At 33.6% G+C, this 12,468-nt stretch overlaps 1 protein-coding gene across 1 annotated transcript in view; it reads left to right on the top strand.

Moving 5' to 3' along the window:
• LOC139690027 (uncharacterized) overlaps positions 1-12,295 on the top strand; it is an 84,379-nt gene extending 72,084 nt beyond the window's left edge. Inside the window, exons 4-10 of the mRNA XM_071587208.1 lie at positions 3,181-4,589; positions 4,683-4,961; positions 5,040-5,171; positions 6,713-6,914; positions 8,267-8,484; positions 9,999-10,229; positions 11,984-12,295. Of these exons, the coding sequence (XP_071443309.1) occupies positions 3,181-4,589; positions 4,683-4,961; positions 5,040-5,171; positions 6,713-6,914; positions 8,267-8,484; positions 9,999-10,229; positions 11,984-12,295 (2,783 nt within the window). The remainder of the gene's footprint in view (positions 1-3,180; positions 4,590-4,682; positions 4,962-5,039; positions 5,172-6,712; positions 6,915-8,266; positions 8,485-9,998; positions 10,230-11,983) is intronic.
• The last annotated feature ends 173 nt before the right edge of the window (positions 12,296-12,468 follow it).

The raw sequence follows: 12,468 nt of genomic DNA, 5'->3' as shown, positions 1-12,468 counted from the left end.
TCAACATTATATTCCATTGTAATAAATCCTTTCTTAAAACCAAACTGAAGAAAAAACTTAATGGCCTTTTTGCATTGAAACTGAATTAGTCTAGATCATGGAATTCCTCTTGCTTTCACCCTAATTTTTAAAAATAATTATTTAAATATGTGTGATCATGCAAGAAATCTAAGTTTAGAAGTATATTTTGTAATTAGCATGCACTATTATCGTTCGGGTTGGAAAAAAATGTTCTTTAGAGAGTTGCTTTTGAGATGTTAATTTTGAACTCCATTTTTCTGGTTAATTTAGATATTTTATTTCTCCAGGATGAATATTTTATGTTGCTTCCTCATGAAAATTTTTCATTATTCCTTCTTTAACTTCACTTTTCGATTTATTTTAGAATTTTGTTCTTGGTATTGCATTCTTTTCTGATGTTTTCTCACAATTTCTTTCACTCTTTCTTCAAATCCTTATAGCTGTTATAAGCAAGAAGAGGTATACATAGAATATATAAATGTACAGATTGTTTGCCAATCTCATTGTTATCCATATTATTAATCTGCTGAATGCAGAAACATGGAACTACATATATGTTGGCATCGATTTAGTGACAAAAGTTCTCTTCATTTTATGAAAGGATTGTTAAAATTGTTTTAATCTTGGGTTTACTCAAGTTTCTCATAAAATTTCAAAAAGTAATCCTAAAATCAACATATTGTAGATGAAATTCTTGCACTATTGATTTATCTTGAGTGCTGTTCATTCAGCACAAATCTTCTGGTAATAAGGATCTAGAGTTCCTGTGCAAATATCTCAAAAGGCCATCCTCCAAACTTCCCAATTGTGCTAAATTGACGTACAATAATGTCATTGTTATACTCCAACAGTTCTCTGGAAATTTGGATGATTGTTGATGAATCAAAGATATTGTCCATGCCAACTTATCATATTCCCAAAGCCAATATAGCTGCAGAAGATTTAAATAATCATTTTAATATTCTTCCATCAATTAGCCAACCTACTGATCAGTTGCATAATATGAATATTTTTGATTCGTCTACTTCTCTATTTCTCTTTCATTGGTCTGTGAGTGAAATTAAAATTAATGTTAATAGCTGTGGTAGTAAATACAGTGCAGGAATTTATAAAATGCCTAACTTTCTCTTTAGGCTGTATAATTATTTTATTGATTACTGTATTATGATGGTTATGTGTATTACAATGCAACATCGTTGCATTGTAATGCATATTTAGCAGATGACTCTGTTAAAAGTTACTCTCATGGCATCAGCAGCAGTTTCTTGCAATTTGTCTAAGGTAAAACACCTTAGTGTATAAAATTGGCTTTAAACTTATAGACTATGGTACTTTGCACCAGACTATAAATGCTGGTGAGATTGTATGTACAGTAATTCATCATTACGTCTTGTTCCTGTAAATCCCCAAAATACGGAGTGTAGGGGGATACCTCAGTAGCTTAACTGGCTAAAGCACTCCGTCGGGTATTGAAAGATCTAGATTTGAATTCGGGTTAAGGCAAATGATTTTTACACTCAAAAATCGTTGCAGAATAAATCCACTAAATCTGCCATGTATGATGCTATCAATCATTCACCCAATACTCAGGAGGATAATCTTTAAACCTGCAGTAGTAGTTTTGAGGGGAGGCGACCGACAGCTAAGGTCATTTGCGCCATAGGAGATGGACAGGAGGATGAAGGGTGGAGAGAAACCCGGCGTCGGCATTAGCCTACTCTTTACGAAAGGCGCCAAGGGGTCCGCAGTTTAACGTCCCATCCGACGGACGGCGTACTCACTCAAAGTGCCCTCCACAAAGCACCTCAAGTAGGGATCGAGATACCTCTGAAAAATATTCAACACCGCCGGGATTTGAACCCGCGCCCTCACGGTTTTAAACCTGCATTTTATTCAATAATTTTACCAAAACGTTCAGTCTTGTCTACTACTGTGTGCTGAAAATTACAGATGGTTGGTGTTAGAGGCCCATAAAAACACTGGTTGATGTCATATTTATAAGAGAGAGTTCACTGTGTTATTAGTTATGAAGATGGTGTAAAATACTTCTCACTCAAATATAATCAAGGTGTTTCCCTGGGATCCACTCTGGGTTCCAGTTTCTTTTGAATGTATATTAATAGTATTCCTAGTATACTGAACAGTGTGCCTAACAGTCCTCTCATTATATATAACACTAATGGTCTTATTTCTTCAGCAACTTCTTCATGGCAGCATTCTTGCAAACCAGGGAAAATTCCTTTGTGGTCTCTAAACTATATCCTCAAAATTAATACAATTAATCACAAGTAATACAATTTGCTTGTTAGAACCTTCCATCATAAATGTTGAACATACAATCAAAAGGTATATTGTTGCCTATAAGGTTGAATCAATCAAATTTCTTGGTTCACATTTAAATGCTCATATTTATTAGGATTATCATTTGGATATGCAGTTAAAGAAACCCAATCTAATGTGTTTTCTAACCTGGACAATCTTCTAATTCTTCTCTAATTCTAATGATGTTCGATCGCTATGTTATGGTCTGTATTACACTCATATTATTTCAAACCTAATAATCTGAGATTTATCCCCAAACCCTATCTATTTTTAAATTACAAGAAAAACGTTTACAACTGATAGCTTATATTAGATATGATGCCCCAAGTTCTCCATTATTTAGGCAGTACAACCTGTTACCTCTTCCATATATTTATATTTTTACCACTTTAGTTTAAACAAGAATGGCCCTGAAGACTTCAAATAATGATGTTTGCAGTAGCAATACTCACAATATAAATAGTTCTCACAATACTTTTTGAGTGCATAAGATACACTTACCAAGAGCTGAAGCATATGGGAGTTATTTTTACAATGAACTTCCTTGTTTTTGGAAAACTAATAGTATGTCTTAACCTTGTCTATAGTATAGTGTAGTTAATATTATGTCTTCACCTAGAGTAAATAAGATATTTCATAATGTGTGTGTATACTGTTGTATAGTGCGGATGTAAATAATTGATAATACGTATTTTAATACCTCTTCATACCTTCCTCCTATTTAAATTTCTATAGCATTTACTTTTTATTTTACTTCTGCATTGATGTTTCTATTGGTACATATTTATTTTATTTTGTTTATACGCATTTTATTTCATCCTAATTTATTTTTTCTAGGAGAGACAAAGGAAAAGTCCTTGCTTTACAATGCACTGCAAAGAATATTCAGCGAGTTTAAAGGCAATGAATTGGAAATGAGGAAAGCACACCTCTATCTTATACTCAATTCAGATTTTTCCTTCAATGACGAATTGGCTAAAGAAGATGACTTTTGTCACATTGTTAAATCTGCTCCAATCATTGACAAATACCTTTTAGTTGAAACTATTTTGTTACTTAATTTAAACCAGTTTATCCATGAAATCATTGTATTTGGCCATATAGCTATTAGCTTGGAATATTTGGAGATCTTGATGTGTGAACTTCATTCAAAAAAGTCCCGTCGTAATTATTTTGCTGTGGAAAATATCCTTTTGGCAGTGAACAAAAGGCTTGCCGGTTTAGAAAATGAACTGAATCCAAAAGACCAAGAATTCAAGAAAGTTGGATGCAAGCTTTCCTTTTATTTCAAAGAATTTCTTAGTATTTTTTCCCCTCCTTATGGTAAAAATGAAATTGGATATGTGATTAAATCCCTCCTGTCTTTGCTACAATCATGCCTCCATGAGCAATGTAATTACAGTGCTAAAATAGATGAGAAGTATAGCGTGTACTCACTGTTACAGATGAATTTCAAAATTGAGAATCCGACAACAGGTTGCCTTGATTTACATAAAAAGGAAGATATTCTCTGTATTGTGAACATGTTAGAGTCAAGTCTTAACCTTATAAGTGTGTCCACTTGGATGTCGTGGTCAAAGTGTTTGTGGCAGTCTCCAGTTGATTCTGGAGAATGTTCAAAGACAATGCAACAAGTGATTGGTGAGCAGGCATTTCTTTGCAAGCAGGAGCTACAGAGGTTCACCGATAACTTCCCAGCAGTGGCTACCTTGTCATCTGTCTTAACCAATATGGAAATTAAACCCGTGACAGATGAAGATGAAATAGAAAAGGTCAAGGATGTTGGTCAAATTATATGCAAGGTCAAAGATTCAAGCAGATCATTGGAGTCAAAAAAGAAGTGGCTCTTAGCCTTATTAAAATATTCTTGGAATTCTAAAGAAGAAGAATGTGTGAACTGTATTGAGGAATTTGGCAATATGTTAGACTGTGTGGAAGATATTCATCTACTGCAGAAAAAGGTTGGTGACGTTTTAAGTGGTGTTTCAGTGTGCCAATCATCAGAATCATCCACTTTAGATTCAAAAAACAAAGAAGTAAGTGAAATCAGTAGACCTCTGAGAGACAAGATGATGAATCTAGTGTTTGAAGCGTACCCCCATATTCCAGTAGAAGATCAGGGGAAATTGGTTGGCATATTCTACAAAGAATTCGGTCTGAATAACTTCTTCCAGGCAAATGACTTTGAAAAAAGAGTAATGGAGACTTTAAATAAAGCTGTGAATGTGAATGAAACCAAGGATCAGGTAATTATTATGTTTGTGAGGAATAGTATCTATAGTAGGATACATTTTGATTTGCATATGTCCATTAATGAAAAATTATTTTGTTTTTTCCAGTTGATGTCAGATCTGTGTATACTCTGTCTGCAATCTCCAATGGAAGTTGTACAGAGGCTGTTAGTATTAGGCATAGGCTGCTACTCACAAATTTCATTTGTGATTGAAGCTTTACAGACACTATCATCAGTCTGTCAGTTACATGTGGTTGGAAAACAATCTACTCAGCCCACGCCTGAGCCACCAGATCCAGACATTGTCTTACTCTGCCATCAACTGTCCCTCCTAATGAAACAAAATAATTGGAATGAAACAGAAAATTCTAACCTGCTGCATATGGTTAGTACACAGTTCATGGTCTGATGTGTTATCATAATACTTCTTATGGTTAATTTATATTATTCATGTGGAACTTAGGTTGTCCAGTGTCTTGATTCATCGCTGTTACTCCATGAGAATTTACTAGACAACTGCATAATCCCTGGGCTGGAAGAGTGTATGAAAACGGCATCTTGGAAGTCTATCAACATGTTTACAGAAATTCTTAATGTAAGAATAGTGATAAGTTCGATTATATTGCTCATATTGGTGCTTCAAAAAGATTGAAGAATGATATTTCATTCACATTCATGATGTCATTGTATTTTTGGGTGTATTTACTTATATCTCTCACTGAGTTCTAAACTGCATTCAAAAGACAATAAAGAAGTTTTAATTAATTTTTCTATGGCATCCCTTAACCAGATAATTAAGCTGGAACTAAAATGTAATGATTTCAGAATGTAAAAATCATTTGCCTTGACTGGCATTCGAACCCAGATCCATCAATGTCTGGTCGAGTGCTTTAGCCAGTTAAGCTATCGAGGCATCCTCTTGAACTCTGAAATTTTGGGGGCTTTTAAAGGAACAAGATGTTGTGACAAAATAGCATACATACAATGTCACAGGCATTTGTAGTCGTGCGCAGTGCACCACAGTCCACAAGGTTAAAGCCAACTATAAACACTTAAGCTGTTAATACCATAGACAAATTCCAAAGAAACTGCGGGAGTTGCCAAGTTTCTTTGGAATTTGAAACTAAAATATTTAAGAAAAGCTTATTGCACCTCATTAAAAACTTGAAAATGTTTTGCTCAAGATTCCTGCGAAAGCATTACTGCAAAGTTAGCAATACAAGTGCCCATTGTATATTATCTCAAAGTATTTCAAAGAACTCTTTTTATGACATATTTTCATATAGTGTCTTAACTAAAACTACTGACACAGCATATATCCTGATGTCTCTTTTCCTTCTAGATTTCAGTGTGGACAGAAATATTGCAAAAACTTGTCTTTGTTAAATATGATAGGTCACCAGATTGGTGTTGGGTCAGTTGTGTGATGAAAAACATGAGCTGTGAAGTTCAGTTGTCCCTCCATGAGTCCTCCTCTGGATAGTCTGTGGTTTTCTTTATTTTGTCCTATTCACACTCTATAAGATTTATTGCAGTAAAATGCTTAAATGGTTGACAGTCATATAAATACTAGAATTATAGTTATTTCTTAATCAGTGTTTTAATTTAAGACTTATGAGGACTTGTTTAGCTATTGATAGCTTGTGTATTTAGATCATAAATATTTGTTATATATATATATATATATATATATATATATATATATTTATTTATTTTTCTTATATAATATAAAGACATATTGCTTGGACATAGGTGGCTAACTGTAGCACTCCTAGTACTAAACTCAGTCTTTGAGAAAGGAGTACTCTTTAATTATTTTTCACTATAAATGATTGCTTGATTTATCTCTGCTTTAATAGGAGATGATTTAAAAAATTTATATTGCAGTATTCAAGGAGTCTATGATAGTTTTGAGTCCAAAACACAGTGACATGGGAAATTAGAGGTTCTGTGGTTAAATGTGGACCTACAGGGTGACAATATTGAAGGATAACTTTATTCTACCTTTATATTCTTTGCATACTGGTTACTAACTGTACAGTGGGTAATATTTGGTAAAAAAATATTTTTGCTATATTGTGCTTTGAACTGATTTTGTGATTTTCTTATTAATGATGATTGATTGAATTTCAACAGACAGTTTTGACCATGCCATCTGCTTTTATGGGGGAAATTTCAAATCCTGCTGTAATTCTGGCATACCTCATGTTTATCTTGGAAAAAGGACGAGATCATTTGAGGAAACATTTTTCGGTGGCTGCTGCTTCAACCTGTGAATTAATTATCTCCTGTATTCCTGTTATCTTGGAAAATATGCTTCATCAAGCCTCATTCAAAGGTATAACATACAATTTATGAAGGTTAGAGAACCTATGCTTTTCACTGTTAGTCCCTTCGCAACGTTAAAGGGCTGTTTTAGTATTTATTGATGGCAGTATTCCTATTAATACGTTTCTATAACATTACTTGTATCTTATTCATTCTACTTAAATTCACATTAGATGTCAGGCTAAAGGATGAATTAATGGAAACTTGAGCGATGGCTTTCTTTAGTTTAAATTATAAGAAAATGGAAAAAAAATTCCAATGTTTCAGCTTTTAATATGCATTAATCGTTATCAATTACTTCTTTCACAAATTTGGACATTCTGAGCCACACAGGTCAGTTATGGTTTTCAGTTTCCCAACGGGTAATTGTTACACAGAAAGTCAAGGGAGACTCATACAATCTTTGTTTGATTTAATTGAAATGTAGTCTCCATGTAGGTAAATAGGATTTCTTTTGTTTTGGAAGATTGGGTGGATTTTTGTGGGTGAGATTACACATGGTATGTGGTTTATTTATTTCCTTGAGGATCCTCTGTGATCTAGTTACTCTCAATTAATTACATTATAGACCACACAGAAGTAGTCAAAATGTGGGAAAATCAGAATCATGTTTTTCAAAAGAGCCTTGATAGTAATATTTCATATCTTGTAGCACTGGATACCTATTATGTTCAAGTGATAATGTCATTCTCAATAAGTGAATAGTATAATAGTGTAAGTTTTGAACATATGGTTTATAGCATGAAAAATGGGATAAGTAAATAAGAAAGGAATGGGAGGAGGGGAAGGGCAAATGGGAGAGATCTTTACAAAGTTATACCTTACCCAAGCCACAGTATTTTGTACAGGTTTTTGATTTCTTGTATGTGTACCAGGTGTAGGTGAGCTTGATATGTTTCAAATTGCAACAACTGCTGACACAAATACCATACTACCATCAAATCAATGAAACTTATACCATATGTGCATTACACATTGAGCTAAGAATAAAACGAACTTATATTTTTGCACAATGTATAATTCTATAAGAAATGTGTAAACTGTCTACAGTGATCAGCCACAAGTGCATGTGCCCATTTGAATGCATAGACATGTGCATTAATGCGTGGATTTTTACCTCTTTATCAAACCTACCATCTTTTGAAAAAAATTTGCCAATGCTATGCAAAATCATTCTATTATTCCACAGTTTACGCTCACTTTGCAATCATGCCTCCTATTCTTCTAATGAAACACTTAAGTTTTGGTGTATTTTCCTTCACTTAATTTCTCTCTGTTACCTGGTTGAAGATACCTTGGGTTATTGTGCATTATAAAAAGTAATCAAAAACCACTCAAATAAATTATTCTTTTATGTTTCAGAAAAAGACCTACATTGGTTAAGAAATAAAGTCCTGTCAGCATCACCACAATGCCAATATTACTACAATAAGCTGTGGCCTGTTGACAGCAAAACCCTCATAAAGGATTTTCAGTCTTTGATAATGTTGACTGTTTATAATGAACGTGAATTTGATGAGAAAAAAATGTTGCAGTTGTTAACTAAAGATCATTCATTACTGTCTCACTTCCTTTTCAAGGTAAGTTCTTTTCTTTTATCTTAGATTTTTACGATAATCTACAGAAATTCATTGACATTTCTCATAATGACCTCTTTATCTTAGCGGGTAAGTCTTCTCCAAACTGTTACCAGGACAGAAGTCCAATTAGGTTAGTGTACAACGTTTCTATAAAAACTTTGGCATAATTTCAAAGGGCCTTTCAGTAGGATCCTGCTTATCTTATTTAAGAAATACTTAATAGCAATGAATTCATTTTCAGTCATTCCACTTTTAGAGAATGAATCTTAAACAAAATGAGTTTAAGCAGTGAGAAAATGCTTCCTGGAGTATGGATTTTTATGGGAGATAATTGAAGGTATAAATAGGTCATAGAAATATTGCAGTCTGGAAAGTTTGAATTAAGTGCAATAAAAGTAAGATTGGATGGTAGTAAGGCTAGGTAGTAAACAATAGGCTATTTAGTTCCGTGTCTTTTTTTCAAATGTCATATGTACTTGACTGTGACAATCCATGTTCAGTAAATCTAATCGTGTGCTTGATTATTATATATATACTATATATTTTTTAGATGATACTTTTTATAATATACGAGGGCGATTTGAAAAGTAAGTTCTCCTATTTTTTTTCATGAAAAATCAAATTTATTCTCAACTTTGCGTGCATTGTAGGAAAGGTTGAGCATTTAGCTATTTTTAGTCACAGTCGCCTGGACGATCAATCACTTTTTGCATCCTTGTAAGCAGCTTTTTAATACTGGCGTCGTACCATTCTCCCACTGTGTCGCGAAGCCAACTGACGACTGCTTCTCCGATATAAATTCATCACCATTTAGTTGAAATGTGTGGTGAGAAGTGTATGGACATCAATAGCATGTGGAAGTGGTGCAGGAAGTTTTTGATGGCCGGGAAATCGTCCATGAAGAACAGCGGTCGGGGTGGCCGAGTTTGCCGGAATCAACGGTGGCTCCAATCGACAAGATGGTGCGAAATAACAGGAGAATTACCTATAATGAGATAAGGACGGCCTTAATGAAGAGAGTGGCTACTGCTCCATGCAGAATATTGTGTTGGAGGTCCTCGGTTATAACAAGGTGTCTCGCCAAAGGAGTGTGTTTGCATCATGTCAATGCATCCACACCAACATGCACGTGTCACATCAAACGACCACCCTACTCAATTAATTCGGCTGGGATATCATCGACCACCCTCCTTACAGCCCAGATGTTGCCCTCAGCCACTATCACAGTAATTCAAGTCAAACGAGGAAGTGCAAGAAATCAGTTGGCTTCGCGATGCTGCGGGAGAAAGGTACAACACCGGTATTAAAAAGCTGGCTACAAGGATGCAAAAAGTGATTGATCGTCAAGGCAACTATGCAGAAAAATAGCTAAATAGCCTTTCCTACAATGTGCACAAAGTTGAGAATAAATTTGATTTTTCATGAAAAAAAATAGGAAACCTTACTTTTCGAATCGCCCTTGTATATTTATGATATGTGATTTATCGCTAATGATGGACTTTTTCTTATTCCAGCTGTTACCCTCCTGCACAACATCTGAATGGTTGAACACTGCAAATGTTTTCAAGAGTATAATTCCTAAATCTATTGAAAAACAGGAAAATTTGTATTGGAATTTGTTACACCAGATATCATCTGTTCTCTTAATAATGATTATGGCTGCAAGAAGAAAATATACCTCTGGGGACAAGAACATTCTCTATTGCATTGAATTATGGTTTAAAAATTATGTAAGGATAATTAAGGTAAGTATTGATAAGAAGTACATTTTAAAAAATAACATTAGCCAGCTAATTCTTTGTAAAAACCTTTATTATTATTTTTGACTGGCAGGCTGTGAATTAGTGTTGAGGAATTTTATTAAAATAAGGTGATTGAGTGTGTGTGTATGGTTATCAAATTGTTATCAATATAGTATCATTTTTAAAATAGGAAGTAATTTCTTTTAATATTCTAGATGCGGCACAAGATTTAATGCTTCACTTTCAGATAGTTATTATTTTCGGTTTAAAAAATCTCAGTATTTCCTTACTCAAATGTTTTGAAGTTAGTTTTCTTCTGCAAGGAGCTGATTGCTATACAGACTTGTTACACATTTTAACATTGAAATGCCTTAGCTCATCCTAAAAGCTGAAAAGCCCACTGGCCGTTAATTGACCAAAAATATTATTTTATCCTTGTTAGTTATATTGTTTCTGTATTTGAATTGTTATCATTTTTTTGCCACATGATTAATGTCTTTGACATTTCTCATATTTTTTCATGTTTTTGAAGAAATTATGGAGCAAAATAATTGATCAAAAAGTTAGAATTGAAGACATTTGGAATAAGTCTATATAGAGTATATAAAATGAATCCTGTAGACCAATGTAATAATAAATTTTAAACAAATTTGAAACTTATATAAGTAAAATATGCACCAAAAACACACAAAGAGTAATTGTCATGCACAAAAATTATCAGAAATGAAGCATAATGAAAAAATAAACATTTTTGGCTAAGCAATGTATATCTAAGAAGAAATCAATAAAATCCAATATCAATGCATAAAATCATGGAGACAAGAAATTCATCCTACCCTTCTTGGGTGAATTAATTTGTAGTATTATGTGTGTTTTTCCATGCTGAGGCCACACAAATGTCTGGTACAGAGCAAATTTCTTTTGACATAATGCAAAATGTTTTCTGCTAGACTCCAGTAGGAATTTCTTCTGGATTTTAGATCCTCATATTTCTCCTCTCAGGAAGCTCAGGGATCCACATAATGGTCCCCTCATCCAAAATTCCCTTCTAGCTTGCAACTCATTATTAAGTTTCAACTTTTATAGTCACAATCCAGGAATCATGTTTTGGCAGTTATAATGGAGAAAAAGGTTAATTGGAAGATAGTATGAATGTAAATCGTAATGTGCAGGGTCAAGTATTTTATCTATGCTTTTCTTAAGGTGTCACATCATTTTGAACTACCCATCTGTGCCAATATATCATGATATGATTGCCTTTAATTTTTTCAGATGCTCATGAGCAAGTTTCTCTGAAGAATGCTTCTTTAAAATCTTTCTCTCCACAGAAAGCCACCTCCCCCCACTCCCATTTATCCCAAGAGCATTGTGGAGCAAATTGCCATTACTTAAGGATCATTTATAATACATTCACAAATTACTTTCCTGCAGTAAAGCATCCAATTTTTTATTTTGGCTTTTAAAATTTTGGTGATGTTGGCTTCAAGCATGTTGAAGTAAACTTTCAATTCTTAACATGACACAGGCAAACAAGTATTAGATAGTATCCATTAATGAGCAAAAAATTGGATTCTCAAATAAGTGTTTCATAGTAAGTGTTGTCAGTGAGAATAATCTCTCTCTAGTCAAAATTATGCCTTGCCACATTTCTGATTTGTCTAAAAGTTCTTAGGTACTAATATGACACAACATTTTGGGTGTTATTTCAATTTAATTATAATAGTAATGAAACCAATCATTTGTTTTTCCAATTTCAGGAAGAATTTTGGCCCTGTTGTAAATATTTTAACGCAGCTGAGTCAACTGAAATATTTATGACTATAATCAGAATCTTGGAAGAGATCCCTGAAGAAGAAAACATAAGAGAGACTTGTAGTTTCCTGGCTTTAAGTATATTATCTGCGGTATTTAAAACAGTTTTACCTCAAAATCATGAAAGTAATTATATGAATTCTAAGAATGTGGACCATAATCCTTATTTCATGAAGTTAATTGCCTGTATAAGTCTAATGAGTGAAGGAGAGAGTAAGAAAGGTTTGGCAAGGATGGCTCTTGAAATTTTATGTTAATAAAAAAATAAAGTATGTTATAAACATTTTTAAAATTTTATTATTCACCCCCTTGATAATCGGAGTCCCATGGAAGACCGAGTAATTGAAAATGGCATAAATTGCTATCTCACTTTCTGTAAGAAAACTGAATTAAATTAATGAATGGGTAAAAGTTTTAATAAGAGCTCAAC

This window comes from Hetaerina americana, unplaced genomic scaffold, assembly GCF_022747635.1.
Source record: "Hetaerina americana unplaced genomic scaffold, ioHetAmer1.1.p SCAF_3, whole genome shotgun sequence".
Taxonomy (NCBI): domain Eukaryota; kingdom Metazoa; phylum Arthropoda; class Insecta; order Odonata; family Calopterygidae; genus Hetaerina; species Hetaerina americana.
Note: the sequence above shows the minus strand (reverse complement) of the source record. Positions and strands in the feature narration are given on the sequence as shown.